Here is a 15,943-nt window from a genome sequence, read left to right as displayed (position 1 = left end):
CTAGTTTATTAGAACTACAATCTGGTATCACAAGTAGGTACATAGTATTTGATGACCTAGAAATGTTTTTTAAACAACCTTGAGAAAGTGAGCTTTCTATTACATCAAAAAAACAATAGCTCATTTTCTTGAAATTGTTCTTATATATTGAATTCAGGTTGGGTTAATAAAACTTTTGCTCACTAAGAAAGAAACATGTGGATATTCACTTTGTCTTAGTAATGAATAGGTAATGGTATAGTGCTCTGGACTCCACAGGTATTAAATAAAGCTTCCTAGCAGACTAAAGAGTAATCTCTTTTTCATCTTGCTTTTTTAATAAAAAGTATTTAATGTATTATTTGAACATGGCAAACTACTCACCGTTACCATATGTTGTTGAAATGGCTGATGGATATCCTCCCATCCCTTGTCCTGGTAAAGTAGGAGTTGCTACGGAAACCACTGGGGTAGCCAATGACTGAGCGGACTGGGAGTTATTTATCCTTTGATTCTTTTAAAGTAAATAAAAAGATATTACTTATAGAATTTTTTAAGAGTTAAAAATACTAGATTTCAGTATTAGTGTTGCACATAAAGAGAACTTGGTACAAATCTCATGAAATTAATCATTTAACATGTGTCTCTATGAACTCTGCCAACCCTATCATTTACAATCCTTCAAGAGACCAGTTGTTGCCATAGTAACCCATTACATCAGTATCTCCTAGGCAACTGAACTAGTAACAAGTACCATAGCTTTATTATGGGTAAAAACAGACTATGTTGAAAACTGATGAAATATGTATACTGTACTTCTATTGTTTCAGTTTTTATTCAAATGCAAATTAAAAAAAATTAAAATCAACCATGGTGGTTTTTATGCTCAGTTCTATACACACCAGAGCAGATGGGTAGAGGGTTCATGCTATATTTTGACCAGCAGGTGGTGCTCTGACCACTTTTTTTCAGATTCTTCTAACCTTCCCTCAAACTAGATGGCAAAGCAGCTAACATATATTTGATTCCTTAGAGCAAGGAGATTAAAAATTCATATAAATTTAAATATCTTGAGAATTTAATTCTTAGAAAAATAAGCATATTCATGGTTTTAAATAACTAAGGATATTTTTGTTTGTTACAATTTTACTATAAATTAAATCCTAAAATAAACTGAAAACATGGCCTTTACTTACAGAGGTTGACACAGAAAAATAGATAACCTGATATCTCACCTATGAGTGATACTTGAAATGAATGGCATTTAAATATAATCAATATTGACACACACTAACTCCTGAAATCTTTCCATTTTACTACTGCTTCCTCTCCACCTAACAGTCACTTTGGATTTCTCCTTGCACGTGCCATTGAAGAGAAGCACCCTCACCACTTACCAAAAGCAGGTCGACATCCTCAGACTGAGAGCATGCGGAAGGAGTTTTATTAATTAGTGTCTGTAAATATTTATAATTGGGCAAAATCTTTTCAACAAAAGGAGAAGCATCTTCTGATAGACACAACAGTTTAAACAGTTTTAAAACTCAAGACTCTAAAGATAACTCCTTACAAAGACATTCTTTGTTTTCTTTAATGAGCTGTTTGTCTCAAACATGAAGACAATCTATCCAGTTTTCAGCACAGGTCAGTGTCTCAACGTTCATTATTTCACCACCACATTTTGAGGAAAAAAAAAAAAGATTGTACTTTGAAACCCCACTTGCTGGAGGAGGGGGGAAACCGCACCTGGCTGCCAGTGAGAGACCTGACGGATGGCTCGCAAGAAACCCTGGGAAAGCCTCAGTTTTAAGGGACTGGGAATAAATCTGCTGATAGAGACAGCCTGCCATGCATGGCCCACACTGCTTGGCTGTGGCCCTGTGGGAGGTTTTATTTATCCAGCCTTTTCCGAAGGGAATGTTGCACATTATGTGAATTTTTGGGGGCTGATATTCAAAATTAATCTGCACCGTGCCATAATAAACTAATCAGCTTGCAGGACTGTTTTACCCTGAAGCTTGCCACAGAGCAGAGAAAGAAAAAAAAATGTGTTTGCAGAATGATCTAAATCTGTCTGCTGAATCTTGGTTTTAAATGTTCTCGCTCTTAAGCAAAGCTAATTTGGAGAACACGGATGTAAGTCTCTTTGTTGCTGAATGTGGTCCCACAATATTATCTTCACCTTCGTCCTGCGGACCCAGGAGAAAGAAAAATGATAGCTTCCAGGGATATTATTTATATTTCATATTTATTTATTCTTATAAGTGCCACAACTGTTTTTTGATGTAAAATAAAAATATAACCTTTGTTCTCAAAATGCCTAGAATTTTAAGACAATTTGTTTTTGAGAGGTAACTACTGTCATAAAATGCATATTTGGAAAGATGAATTGAGGCAGTGCATAGGCACGTGATACATTAAACATTATCATTGCAATACACCTAAGAAAAGAATTGCTAATTAACGGGAGAAAGTTCATTTAGGAATTTTGAGAAAGATTTTTCATTGTCAGTACCTTAAGGACATACTTATTTAGTTCAATACTGTAAAAATCTGTTATGAAATACCTCATGCTGTGAGTGTGGTTCTACCATTGGTCAAATCAAATCATATGTGTCATAAGCAGAGTACTAGGTAATGATTTTTTTCTAATTATAAATTGGAGGCCTTAAAAGGAAATGTTTTCTTTGCCCCAGAACACCAGCCCTATAGTGGAGTTTTTTTGGATGTTGGTTCTTTTTTTTTCCACGGAAAAGGGAAAATGCACACTAGTTACCAGAAATAATAGCTAAATCCAACAGGGCCCCCGCAACAGCACTGACGTGTTAATTTTCTGGGAGCATGTGAGTAATTCATAAAGTTAGACAAATACACAAATAGCAAAACATATACAAAACAGCAACATTTATTTAAAATGTAATTTCACATTACCACTGATGGCATCGTATTCTTGCTGCCTGGTGGAATAAGAACTCGGAGATCTGGTTTACGGTTATTCATCCCTAAATTCATGGGGGGAGGAGATTTTGCTTGCATATTCTTGTTCAAGTTACCAGGTGAGACCAGCAGACCTGGTGAGTTTCGGGGATTGCCATACCCGTTCCCTGTTAACACAAAACAATGAGAGCACTGAGGAAAAAAAAAAATCTAGACTCAAAAATGTTTCTAGAGAATACACTACATGAGATTAAGAATAAAGGATTAACAGGGTGAGACAATAACGTACACTGAAAGTTCACAGGATGACTGACAGCCTCCACATCAGGAACCCAATCAGTTATTTAACATTCCTCTGAAGGAAGATTAAAAACTCTTAATGAGAAGAGACCTAATAGATAGCAACTTGCCCAGAAACCAGCATATACTTTTATTCTATTAAAAAAATTTCGGGGGCTTCCCTGGTGGTGCAGTGGTTGAGAATCTGCCTGCCGATGCAGGAGACACGGGTTCGAGCCCTGGTCTGGGAAGATCCCACATGCCGCGGACCAACTAGAGCCTGTGCGCCACAACTACTGAGCCTGCGCGTCTGGAGCCTGTGCTCCACGACAAGAGAGGCCGCGATAGTGAGAGGCCCGCGCACCGCGATGAAGAGTGGTCCCCGCTCGCCGCAACTAGAGAAAGCCCTCACACAGAAACGAAGACTCAACACAGCCAAAAATAAATAAATTCATTAATTAAAAAAAAAAATTTGGGAAGAAAGTCAGACAGTCGTTCAGGGTCTAAGAAAAGCACTGAATTGGTCCTGCACTTTAATTGACTAGCTCGGCGGAGGCCTGGCCAGCATGACTCACCCTTTTGGTTCAGCGATTTGGGTTTTATTTTGTGTATCTGTGTGTCCTTAAGTGAAGAAAGGGCATACCAGCAAGACTATAATTTCTAGGACACGCAGGAGGTGTAGTAGCCTATCACACGCTTTGCTATTCAGTTCCCCTTGTCTTTAAGCGATTTCTCCCTATGGCTTTCTTCCATCTGGTTTGCTCTCCTCACTAAGCTCAGTGTACGAACCTGAAGCCCTGCTTTCTTGCTCACACAGAACTTCAAAAAGCAGGACTCCTTCTCAGGAGCCGAAATGAGGGGACGATGCCTCCACTAAAGTGCTGATGCACAGGGCACAGGAGTAGCCACTGAGTGGCAACCGTCCTGAAAGGGTTTTCTTTGGTCTCTGATGCTTAGCCCTCCACTGACAGACAAATGGCTATCTGAAGGTGTCCATTTGTCATAATTCAAAATATACTGTCCCGTGACAGGCAGAGCTGTGGAGGGAGTCGATGCAACCTGAGCTGAACCGGAAAGTCCCCTGCTGGCTTCCTCTACCATCTCTGATTGGAGAATAAGAGAAACCACCTAGGTGATTCAACAACCCGTGCTAAGAGAAACCACCTAGGTGATTCAACAACCTGTGCTGGAAACCTATCTAGACAGTTGTTTTCTAAAGCTCTCTAAAGGAGACAGTCAAACCTCGTTGTTACTGTCATCATTATCATTATCGTAAAACACTAGTATCTGTTACCCCAGGAGGAATGGTACTGTGTGCTACCCAGTGGGGATGCAGAGACAAGCCCCCGGTCCTCAAAGGCCCTGCAGTCCCTTTGTGGCAATCCAATACAGGCACGCGTGAAACATACGCACTGAGACAAGGCAGCCTGGGGTGATGTGCCACAGAGCAATACAGATTAAGTGCTTTTGGGTTCCCAAGGGGAAGAGATTATCCAAACAAGATTCACGGAAGAGGCAAGAACTAATGTGAGTCTTGAAAAAAGAGAGGAGGTAGTAAGATCTCTGGGCTTGTGACCAGGCACTGGGAAAGGTTCAAGGTGGCATGTGAACATCCTGGTGAGAAGGCAACCCATGGAAAGAGGGGAGTGTCAGAGACCCTGAAGGAACGTGGAGGGCTGGGCTGTGGAACCCACAGAAGTTTAGCCTGTGAATTCCAGGCTAACATGTCTTGGGTTTAAATGGTGGAAATGCAGACCCCTGAAGGGTGCAGAGCAGAGGTAACACAGGCCTTTAAGTGGACAGAGAGATCTACTGGTATTGGGATATTCTGTCATTAGGAAGGCCTGATAGTGTGATCCAGTCTGGAAACTTCCATGATGACCTGAGCTATGATGAGGAATTGGGAAGGCAAAGCCCAGGTATATTTCAGGAGAGATTTATGGGTACATCTTTTGAATTAGAATCTATTTGAGGCACACTGTGCAGAGCACACTGGTTCTTCATACCCCATTCATTTACTTGTCTCATTTTATGCATGAATAAACGGGCTGAATATATAACAAATAACTACAAGATTAAATCTGTCAATTGGATTATGCATAAAATTCTCCACTTTACTGGAAGAAAAACCCCACAAAATAAAACAAACAACTCCTCCCCCAAAGCGTGTCAAGTATAAAGTAGTTGCTTAAGAAGCGCTGGTTGAATTTGTATGTAAATTACTCTTCTATAATAAAACTTCGAGAAAATTAGCTAAATTCTCTAAAGCCAGCTAAATATGTCAAAAGCCCAAAACATTTTTTTTTACAGTTAATTTGGATTGTTTTCTGTGGCAAAAGTTGTTTTATGAAACAAATGCAATTTACCTTTTTCCACTAGGAGAAATACAAAGGATATGTTCACTTAGAAAAACGCTCGATCACATGGAATGCTCACAGGAGTCTTATATTTAAGGTGTCTTACTGAATCATTATCGTGACTATGCTAGGGCTTTCGTTTTAATTAATAGATTCCACTGGATAAAAAGGGAGTGAGAAAACCAAGACAAAGTTTGCTCTCTACTTTCCTGTCAGCTGAAGCTCAGACTGACAGACACACTGAATGCCTATGTCACTTATCTATTAAGCCTGCGTGAGATCTGGTTTAAATAAACAATCAAATGGAAAATTAGCTGGGTAATTTCAAAAGAAAGGGGGAAAAAGAAGTCAGTTAAGTAGTGCAATGAAGCTTGAACAGATCTGAAGAAACTAAAACCCCGGCGTCGTAGATGCCGATACTGGTTTGCATGGAGGAGTTATTTTGCTAAAAGGAAGTAAAACCACTTTATGAAATGTGTTGTCCTGTGATATGACGAGCACTGGGCCAGTGTGTGAAAATGGAAATGCTGCACGAAGGCTCTGAGAAAAGCTCCTTTTTTTTTAAATTAAAAAAAACCAAACATCTTCTACAGTAAACTCTGAGAAATTCCAACAAAGCCTACCCCTTTCTGCCCACATTTTAAACAATGATTTGGGGCAGCAGTCGGGGGAAAAAAAAGCAAACATATATTATAGTTTTTCACCCAATAAATGCCTCAAAACTTAAAAAATTGATTGGAAAAGCATTCTATTTTTCCCCTTGGAATATTTCCTGTTGTTTGGAAATTATGTCATTTTAGAAGATTAGTCACATATTTTAAGGTGTTTACATATTGAAGGTAAAATATTTTGAACCACGATGACACTTCTTAGATTCATATTTTTAGAGCATAAAGTTATTTTTGAGAACAAATAAATTCTGCCTTTTACCGGTGAGTTTCTGCTGTTTTTAGCATATTGTGCCAGCTAGCATTTTGGAGCCGTATAATAACCATTTCTGTTTCCAGCCACCAAGTTGTTATTCTTTTGGCATAATATAGATTCAGGAATGTGAGGCTGTGGATCCTAAACCAGTGATATAGAAACCTATCATTTGAAAATCAGTGATGAATACATTCGTGTGGTTTACTGCTAAGAAGAGCCTGCATTTAAACTGGCTCGGAAGCCGCAGCCGCCTCCCCACTCAGGACGCTTTGGCCTTGGTTGAGGCTGCTGTCCTACCTTAAGATAAATTCGCCCAAAAGAACAGTCTCTTTCAAAGTCAGGGGTCGGGAGGTGGGAACCGCCACCCTTCAATAACCTTCTGAGATACAGATTCCACCTTCCTTCATGTTTTAAAATTACCCTCCGCCTGGGACAATTATCAATTTGGATGTGACTGCATGCAGATGTCACATTCCCCTGACCACTTAAAAGCCCCAAAATTATAAAGCATGAGTGAATGGATTTCCTGATTATAGATTATAAGAAAACGAAGAACAGACCAACTTTAGAGTTCGTTTGTTTTATCGTTTCGTTTGATTAAAAATATTGTTTCACAGAAAACAATTTAAGCATTCACGATATAATTTGCATAAAGGATAATAGAATCTACGTCTCTTGGTTACAAGTTTCTAAACACTCATACTAAAACTACTGTAAATACACAAAACTTCAAATGTGGTGTTAGGAGAAAAAATTTTTTTCTTTCCAGTTAACTTGAAAACACTTGCTGCTTTCTCTTTTCTTTTTTTTAAAAATTGACTCCTATTTTAAGAAGTTGTAAATTCAAAGAACATATTCCTGGCTTAAGATGTTGTGAGGAGGACATTTTGCCTTGTCTCACAGAGCTCAATTGAGTATGTAGCTCTCTTTGAGCCCGAACTTCTGAAACTTTCTCTTATTGGGATGTTTAGACGTTATGAGTCTTTTCACGTCATTTTTTTTTTTCCTCTCCTGGACTTTCAATTATAAATACAAGAATATAAATCTAATAAGCACAAAACAGAAACTAGTCCTCATGGAGCAAGGTTAATTTTTTCGTTGGCACGATCTGTTTTTGGAGTCTCTCAAGTCGCCATCTTTGACTATTCATTCATTCCCGCTTCCTCTTCCAACTCCATATCCAATTAGTTTCCAAACCTTGCTAACTTTTCTTCAAAAATGTCTCCCTCCATTTCCATTGCCACCATCCTAATTTAGGCTTTTGCTGCCATTTGACTAGGTCTTTCCATAACCCCCTGTTTGGGTTCCTGGTCTCTAGCTGAAGGGTTCTTCACCAAGACTTAAGATGGGCTGCCGGAAGACTGTGAGCTCCTTGAAGCTGTATGCAAATTTTTGTGCATACGTGTTATAATAAACCTAATGTACACTCCCAAGGTTTTCTTTAAAAATCTTTCTCAAGTGTTGCTTCTCTCATGTTCCTTTTTCAGATCATACTTAACACTAGTGGGTCAGTGCCCTGGCTTGGCTCTCCAAACTGTGCGTAGTTTGACCCACTCTGTCTATCTAACCTAATTTCCAGTGGCCACAGCCAAGCTCACCATCCTCTGAATAAGCCTGAGTCTTTGCTCTAGCAGTTCAATAACTGGCAGTGTTTGATTTCCTGTTTAATTCAAATTCATTTTTAAGGATCGGCAAAGGCCCAGTGCTTTCATGATACCTTTCAGTCAACCTCGGCCCACCTTGAACTCACTCTCCTCCAAAATCGTGCATAATTAGAGGCTAATACTACACAGAGCACTAGTCTGTTAAGCGTTTCAAATGCTCACAAAACACATATGCAAATCATGCTGGAAAAATTAGAATGATTCAGGAATGGGACTAAAAGTCAAGTTACGGAGGGAATGTGGGATGAGAACGGAAAACATAATGTGTAACTTGCTAATTTCAAACATCAAGGGTCTCTCCTCTTTATGCTACTTGAGAACATTTTCTATTTTAGATAATGATTACACACTGATGACCAAGTACACCACTGAGACAAACTGTTTATCAACCATATAATATAAAAGTCAGAAAATCATGCAAGTGCCCACCTACTAAATTTGTTAATAGAGAGTTAATTAAAGCTTCTTGTTCACCTATTGCACCTGTTAATCATTTCAAAGCACATTACCTTAGCTAACTGCAAGCAGTAGACTCAAAGTAGAAATTTTCCCTAATGAAAAAAAACTCTGAGATGCTGGATCTTTTCTTCTACACTGTCAAGTGTTTACTGCCATAGGTTGTCTCTATATCAAGATGAATTTCAATAATAATTTATTCATACAGACCTTTCTACCAAAAGACGGGCTGCATGATATCCTAGGAAAAAGAATGGTAAAAGGGTGGCAATTAAGAGTGCACAGGATTTCATTAGGCGGTTCAGAGAGAGACTTCCTGGAGAGAGGGAATTCATGACAGATCTCAGAGTCACGACTGTGTTTGAGAAGGATAAGTATTCCTATGAAGGTGAAATATAGATCATTTCAGAGGATGCAGTTTTCAGAAGTTGAAAAAGTAGGCTAGGCTAACACAAGCCTGTCAGATCATGTTAACTTTCTACTGTAGACTTTATAATAAACTTTTACTAAACTTTATACCATACGAAATGAACAGCCAAAGTTGTTTGTGAGTAGGAAGGGGCGTCGTTAGCTGTGTACTGGGAAAACAGCAATAGTGGCAGTGGAAAGGATACGTTACAGAGTTAGACGGTTATAAGGAAGCTAGTTAGGACACATCTGCCAGGGAACACATGAGGAATGAGGTCTGAATGAGGCATCAGAGTCGGGAAGATTTACAAGGCAGATGGGCATCGAGGACAAAGGAGGATTAAGTAGATAAATCCAGTTCCTAGTCATGAGGTCTCCATTAGAGTTCCTTCAACTATACTGAGCCTTGGTTTTCACACGCTAAGTAATGATTTCATCAGTGTGAGAGAAGCATAAAAGTCATCTGAATCAGAGACTCCCACCTACTCTCCCAAGGCAGCTGACCAACACGACAATGCAATATTAACAACAGCAAGCATTTTATGTACTAATTACCAATAGTATTAACAACATCAAGCATGCATCTTAAGTACCCAGAACAGTACAGGCACCTATGCAATGTGTTTTGTTATTATACCTGGATATAAAACACCTTTAATCCTCAAAACAACCCTGTGAGGTGCTAAGAGTATCCCTGCGTTACATAAAGAGAAAACTGAAGAACAGAGAGGTCCAGTAACTTGCCCAGCGTTAAACAGCTATCAGCTGGCTGAGCCATGGTTTGAACCCAGCAGTGCGTCCAGAGTCCATGCTCTGAAGCACAACATGGCCCTGCTCCTGGGAATTGGTCATACTCTGAGATTTTGGAAACCCTTCTCTGTCAAACCTCATCCTAAAATTACAGGAACACAAAGGAAGAGAGGAAACAAAGGGTGAGACCAGGGACATGAGACTCAAAGGGCCTCCTAAGTCAGCAGTGATGTGGAACATGGTCAACCTGGGCATCAAAAATAGCAATTCTGGTCCAAAAGACACTGGACTTACATAAGGGGCACAGAATGGTGATGTTCCAAACCATATTTCTAGCCTCCTTCTGGGTAAATAAATATTTACAAATAGGAAATATTGGGTTTAGCTACAGTAAATGCCAGAGCAGCTGTTTAACTTTCAGCGTGCTATTTTGAGTGGATGATTAAGTATGCTTTTAAAGGTAGATTTTGTAATACTTTAGTCAATAATCTTCTCCCCTGTAATAGAGGGTAAAGATGTTTACCCACCTACTGTCTATTTAAGAGACCAGCTTCATCAGAACCACTCAACATGATAGGGAAGCGCCCAGTATTTTATAGTACCCACTATTAGATATCTGGAAAATAATTTCTCATACACAGGTTATAAAAATTACTTTCTTTAGTAGTTTGTTAATGGTATCTTATTTTTGGGAATTTGGAGCAAACTGCCACAGGAAAACATTAAAGTGAACAAACAGCTGAACCTCTGATGTATTGATTTTCGGGTTTTACTTCAGCAAAATGCTTTGCCCACTTAAGATTTTTTTTTTCTTTCAACAGAACAATTTTGAAAATATTTACAGCATACAGTCTTGTTAAACTAGAGATGTTACATATATGATAACGTTCACTACTATCAATTAATTTTACATTTGACTTTTTAAAAGTTTTAAGGTAAGTTAGTTTCCAATATCAGGACATTGTTTTGTGTCTCAAATAAACCTACGGCTTTTCATGTAATTTTATTTGTACATAGTAAAACTGCTCATACAACCCACTCCTCTACCGGAAGCAACACACCTAAAATAGTTTTTAGTGGGAAAAAATTATGACCTTCTAGACTTCAGTCTTATATTCACTTCGCCCTGAATGCCTGAAACGCTGTTGAAAGCACTACCAACTATAAGTTATTCAGCTGTTGTAAATCACAATCAGTTTTTTGTTTTTTTGTTTTTTTTTTTTGAGGGGAAAGGAGATCTTTTTCATGGGATGGCTCTAAGGGAAAAGGCAACCACAAAACATTTGGAGGTCAGAAATCTGGGAATGATGAAAATTTCAATATGCCTACTGCAGAATGGGGGCAAATCAGATTTCTGATTCTTATCCAGCTAAAGACTCCTGATTACAGATTCTTAAAAGTAAAATCAAGTCTCCAATCTATCGGGGGTTTCTCAGGGAAATAATATAATAACGTATAATGTTAGACTAAGAAGAAACTCCTGTGAAACCTCAGTGCCTTTTGTGGTGTATTCTTAGAAAATACCCCAAGAATACACTCGAGCCAAGACTATTCTTGGCTACACCAGTTAGAGGGCAGCAGACCTTCTAAAAAGAGACTTGTCTCTTCTGCTTGACCATGTCACCCTGATGCTGAACCATGCCTTCACGGATTTCCTACTTACCCCACTTGTCCTTGATGTTTCTTAGATGTGTTTTGTTTAGTATCTTTTGTGAAATTAAGTCTATCTGCCAACTAGAACTTTAAACATTCAGCACATACAATGGGCTTTGGATTGTGAGGCAGACGTAAAGAATTTTTACTTATTACTGAGTTGTTTTCCTAAAGATTGGAGTCTGTGTTATAAAGCAGGTTTGTGTTGGCAGACCACTTTCATTTTTCCTGAAAGTCATGTGGGTCAGGCATTATCATCCCAATTTTTGACAGATGAGGAAACTGAGGTTCCGGGAGTTTCTGAGACTTGTCAGTAAGTGGGAGAGCTCTGATCTGAATCCAAAGCACAAACTGCTTCCACTACATTATTACAAAAGCCACATGTTTCAGATTTAGAATGCATCCTTGAATTGTTCCTTCTCTTGGAATAAAGGCTCCGCTTGCAAATAAGAAAGAAATCGACAATTTGATGTTTCCCATGCACAAAGGCACTCTATCGGTCTGTTCTTAGTACTGACTTACTGAAGGGATAGTTTTTCATCGTACCACAAAAATGATATGGAATCTTGCTATCTTAAAAAAAGTTCCACTTAACAATGAATGATAGATTTATGACTCACTTAATTGTTCACTTCTTGCGATTTGGGGGCTGTCTCTTTACTAAAAAATGAGGGGGTGTCTTCATTATTGACACAATTGTTCATTCTTTCAGTCATTTTTATAAACAAAAATATTGAGACAGTTCAAATTAGAGAGAACATGACAGAAGAGAAAGAATAATTACTTGTGGTTTTAACATTTACACAACTGCTGCAAACACATCAGAAGATGATAATGTTCAAATGAAATGTGTTGCACTGCATCGCACTGCGCTCCCTTTCTGCCTCAGAATTATTAATATCTCCTCTCTACTCCCACCCTTGAGGGTAGGGGCCGCGGCAGGCATCTCTGTGAGGCCTGCTAGTGCACTACTCACACCCTGCACATTTAATAAATATTACTGGGACTAGATTAAACTAAGCTTTATTTTTTGCTTAGGAAGTCAAGAATATAGATAATTATAATACTAACAAGAGCCAACATTTATTACTCTAGGGCAGAAACTGTGCTAGGTGCTGCCTTGTATTGATGATCTCATTTAATTTTCACCACCAATCCTGCAAAATGGGAATTCACAGACTTTCCAAGGGTGATGTCATCTCTAAAGTAACTGGTATATCATGTATTTTTCTTGGTGATTTTATTATTCTGAACATCTGCCTCCAGAATATTTTCCCCAATTACTGCTTGAGCAAAAATTTTGCTCCATGATTTCATAGTTTTCTCTGAGTTGCTTAATACTAAAGGTTTCTTTTCCATGATTGTTATGTAAATTAATGTTATCATGTTTGAATATGTAAATTAACCACAGCTTTAGATTTGCTATTATTACTATATTAAAATAACCTAATTTGGCAGGGATTTTTTTCCCCTGCTCACACTACAAACACGACAAATCCGTTCTTTGCCATAACTAGAGGTTGTAAGTGGAGTCTAAGGTCAAAAAATCGTGAAAGGAGGGAACAGTGTTTAGTAAGACAGTTACTAAGTAGATATTAAGTTCAGTTAAAATAACTGAAATGGAGCAATAATAAATAAACCTAGTGAATACTTAGCACCCTATGGACACATCTATAGATGATAAATTGAAACTGTTTAGCCAGGGTTTTGGTACAATATAGTTTCCTTTAGTAGAAAGTTAACTAAAGGAATGTATCTGATTTGATCTTTCAAATATGAGACTGTTTCATGACTATACACTCTTAGAATTGAAATTCAAGTGAAAGATTCTATATAAGTCTAACTAAAATTTAAGACTGGCAAAGGTTTGTCTAAAAACAGCAAATTATACTCTTGGCTGACAGCCTTGAAGCCCCGAAAAGTCCCTGGTAGGTAAAACATTGATTTCCAAGAGGGGTTTTTTTAACCACATCCCTCCGTCAGGATCTACTGTCTATTGATGTACAGTTTCATATCACTAATGATTTTGAAAAGAGCTTTTCCTTCTGTATTATCTGCAAATAAAATCTTATGGCGATGTCAAAAACAGGAAAAAGAGAAACCAACACTGTGCGAGGACAAAGAAAAATGCTAAGAGAAAAAAGACAAACGTTGAGTAAAACTAATATTTTAGGAGGAAATGTTAACTTCTTGAATTAATATTAAAAAGACCAAAGTTTTATTATCAATCACACTCTTAGGTTAAATCAATAGGATATGAGTGAAGAGACCAATGTTCACATTGCTTTGCTGAATATAACAGAAAGACAGGTGATAAAAAGGAATACAACTTGTGAGGTCAGACATCATGGATATGCAAAAGGCTCTAAAATCTCCTGAAACCCTCTCTAGGGAAGTTATAATTGGAAATTTTGTTTTTCCCTCTGGAAATCAAACTCCTTAAGAATTAAGCCAAACCAAAAGGGTTGAAAGCAGATGGTGCCCTGACTTAGCCTGTAACATTCACCTGTCTCCTCTTTGACCTGCCTCTCCCACTTCAACGCTGACCCCTAGAGAATGGTGTCAAGATACTGCTTCACCTATCCTCTTCCAGGCCTTGTACACGGGAAGTTGACACTGATTTTCTTGGCAGTGTCTGATTATCACGTGCTGTAGATTCTCCAACTAGAGGACAGTATTTTTTTTCCTTTTAATAAATCTAGATAACCTTGGTTTGGGTTAAAAATATCACTGTTACTTAATTGCATAGATAATAATAAAACAATGCTGTTGGATCTTTATTTATGTTTTGGGTGAACTCTCAAGGTAAAATGGCAAATGAGTTCAGAATTTTTATTCAGGACAATTTAAACTGACATAATACTTTAAAAGAATCCAACTATTAATTCAGATTTTTTTCATTGGCTGCTTAACAATTTTTTTAAAAGTAATATAAAATTATATTTTGATACTAACAAAAAAGTTTTCTTATTTGAGAGTAACTAAATGGTATCAATCTCCTTTTCTTGAATATTGCATTCTGAATTTGTGTTTTGTTAGAAAACAAAAATATAAACTTGTTAAAGCCAATACTTTTAAACCGAATTTTTAACCGCTTCACTGATAGTTTAAATTATTGAGCAAGAATTGCAGAAGTCTGTTTGGTTGATAAGAAAGTCAGCCAAGAAATTTTTGATAAGTATTCTCAAAAACAAATACTTGCAAAGCAATAGTACTAGTATAGAATAATTAAACATTGTATGACCTTTTCCTCTTCTCATTTAGTTCTATTTTATAATATGCTAAATTTTTCTTTTCCAATGCTAAATGAATTACAAAAAACTCATGTTAGGAAAGTTTTGGGATTATATGATCATAAAACACTGCATGTAAATGGACTTTAAAGACTTTCGTGTCTTATCGTTCATGTGAGTACTAAGTTCAGAGGCTCAAAGTTATGACCCAAAGTCTTAACTGGATGGAGTCTTTTTGGAGTCTGGAAGCCAGGTCTCCTTACTCAGCCACCGCTCAGTGGTTTGTCCACGGCAGTACACTGCCACCACCAAGTCTCCATGTATTTAGCTGATATAAATTAAGCATTCCAGAAGTGACAGTGCTTGACAACCAAATGTATAAAATAGTAAACAATAAACATCAAAATAAGGAAACAGCTGTTAGTTTCTTTTTATATAAAATTATATCTAATTTACAATAAATGCCACTTAAACTTATTAATCAATATACATAAATATCCTTCGCCTTATTGTCAAATAGCTACGTAGACTGTAGAATTCTCCTAAATGTTCAAAGAGGTTCCTAAAGGGTTTTTTCTGCTCCCCTACCTCCCTTTTTTGGTCTCAATCAGGAAACAGTATATCCTAGAGCATACTGGTACTTTTGACTCAATAAAAAAGCAACTATGTTATCCAAGTGAAAACAAAGGGTACCAAGAGGGAAGTGAATAATCCAACACAAGGCATGGCTGTGCTAACGATTATTTCTATTAAATCTAACAAAAATTCAGTTGAACCTGATCTTAAAATCATCTGTAACCACTAAGATTAGCATGTTAAAAGCTTTAATGTACGGAGATATGACAAAATGTAATTTTAAAAGCAGTGACTTTTCATTTTGTCTCTTGAAAGGAAAGGATTAAATAGTGGATGAATAACTGTCAACTGAAACCTACAAGTGTCACTATTACTAATGTATTATAATGACTTGCTGTATGTTTCCCTTACATCAAGAGCACAACCCCATCCTGTTTCTTCTTTCTCGCCACTTGCCTTCATCTCTGAAATGACTTCAACTTAAGCAATAAGAGGGTCACTATTTTAAGAGGGAATTTGTGACGGTCTGAGGTACCAACCTCCATTTCATTTACTGCTGTATATCAGCTCTTTAGGTTTTCCATTAAGTAAGTTAAAGTTAGTAAAACTTCATTGGTCAATAGTGCTCAGCCATTTAATTAAATAATTAATGCACTATTCGTTATACACAGTATCAGAAGAATACATTATTTTTGTGAATTACAGATCAAGGGTGTATCTTTTTGTA

General features: G+C 37.5%; 1 protein-coding gene across 19 annotated transcripts in view; it reads right to left on the bottom strand.

The window, feature by feature from the left end:
* Nucleotides 1-15,943, bottom strand: part of MEF2C (myocyte enhancer factor 2C) — a 148,701-nt gene that overhangs the window by 10,634 nt on the left and 122,124 nt on the right. For all 19 annotated transcript variants that reach the window (XM_027100664.1, XM_027100656.1, XM_027100661.1 and 16 more), the window contains 2 exons: nt 2,911-3,083; nt 364-493 (listed from right to left, as the gene is read on the bottom strand). In XM_027100664.1, the coding sequence (XP_026956465.1) occupies nt 364-493; nt 2,911-3,083 (303 nt within the window). The remainder of the gene's footprint in view (nt 1-363; nt 494-2,910; nt 3,084-15,943) is intronic.

The sequence above is a fragment of the Aethalodelphis obliquidens genome, unplaced genomic scaffold, assembly GCF_003676395.1.
Source record: "Aethalodelphis obliquidens isolate GAN/ISIS:26980383/991018 unplaced genomic scaffold, ASM367639v1 scaffold4, whole genome shotgun sequence".
NCBI classification, from domain to species: Eukaryota; Metazoa; Chordata; class Mammalia; order Artiodactyla; family Delphinidae; genus Aethalodelphis; species Aethalodelphis obliquidens.
Note: the sequence above shows the minus strand (reverse complement) of the source record. Positions and strands in the feature narration are given on the sequence as shown.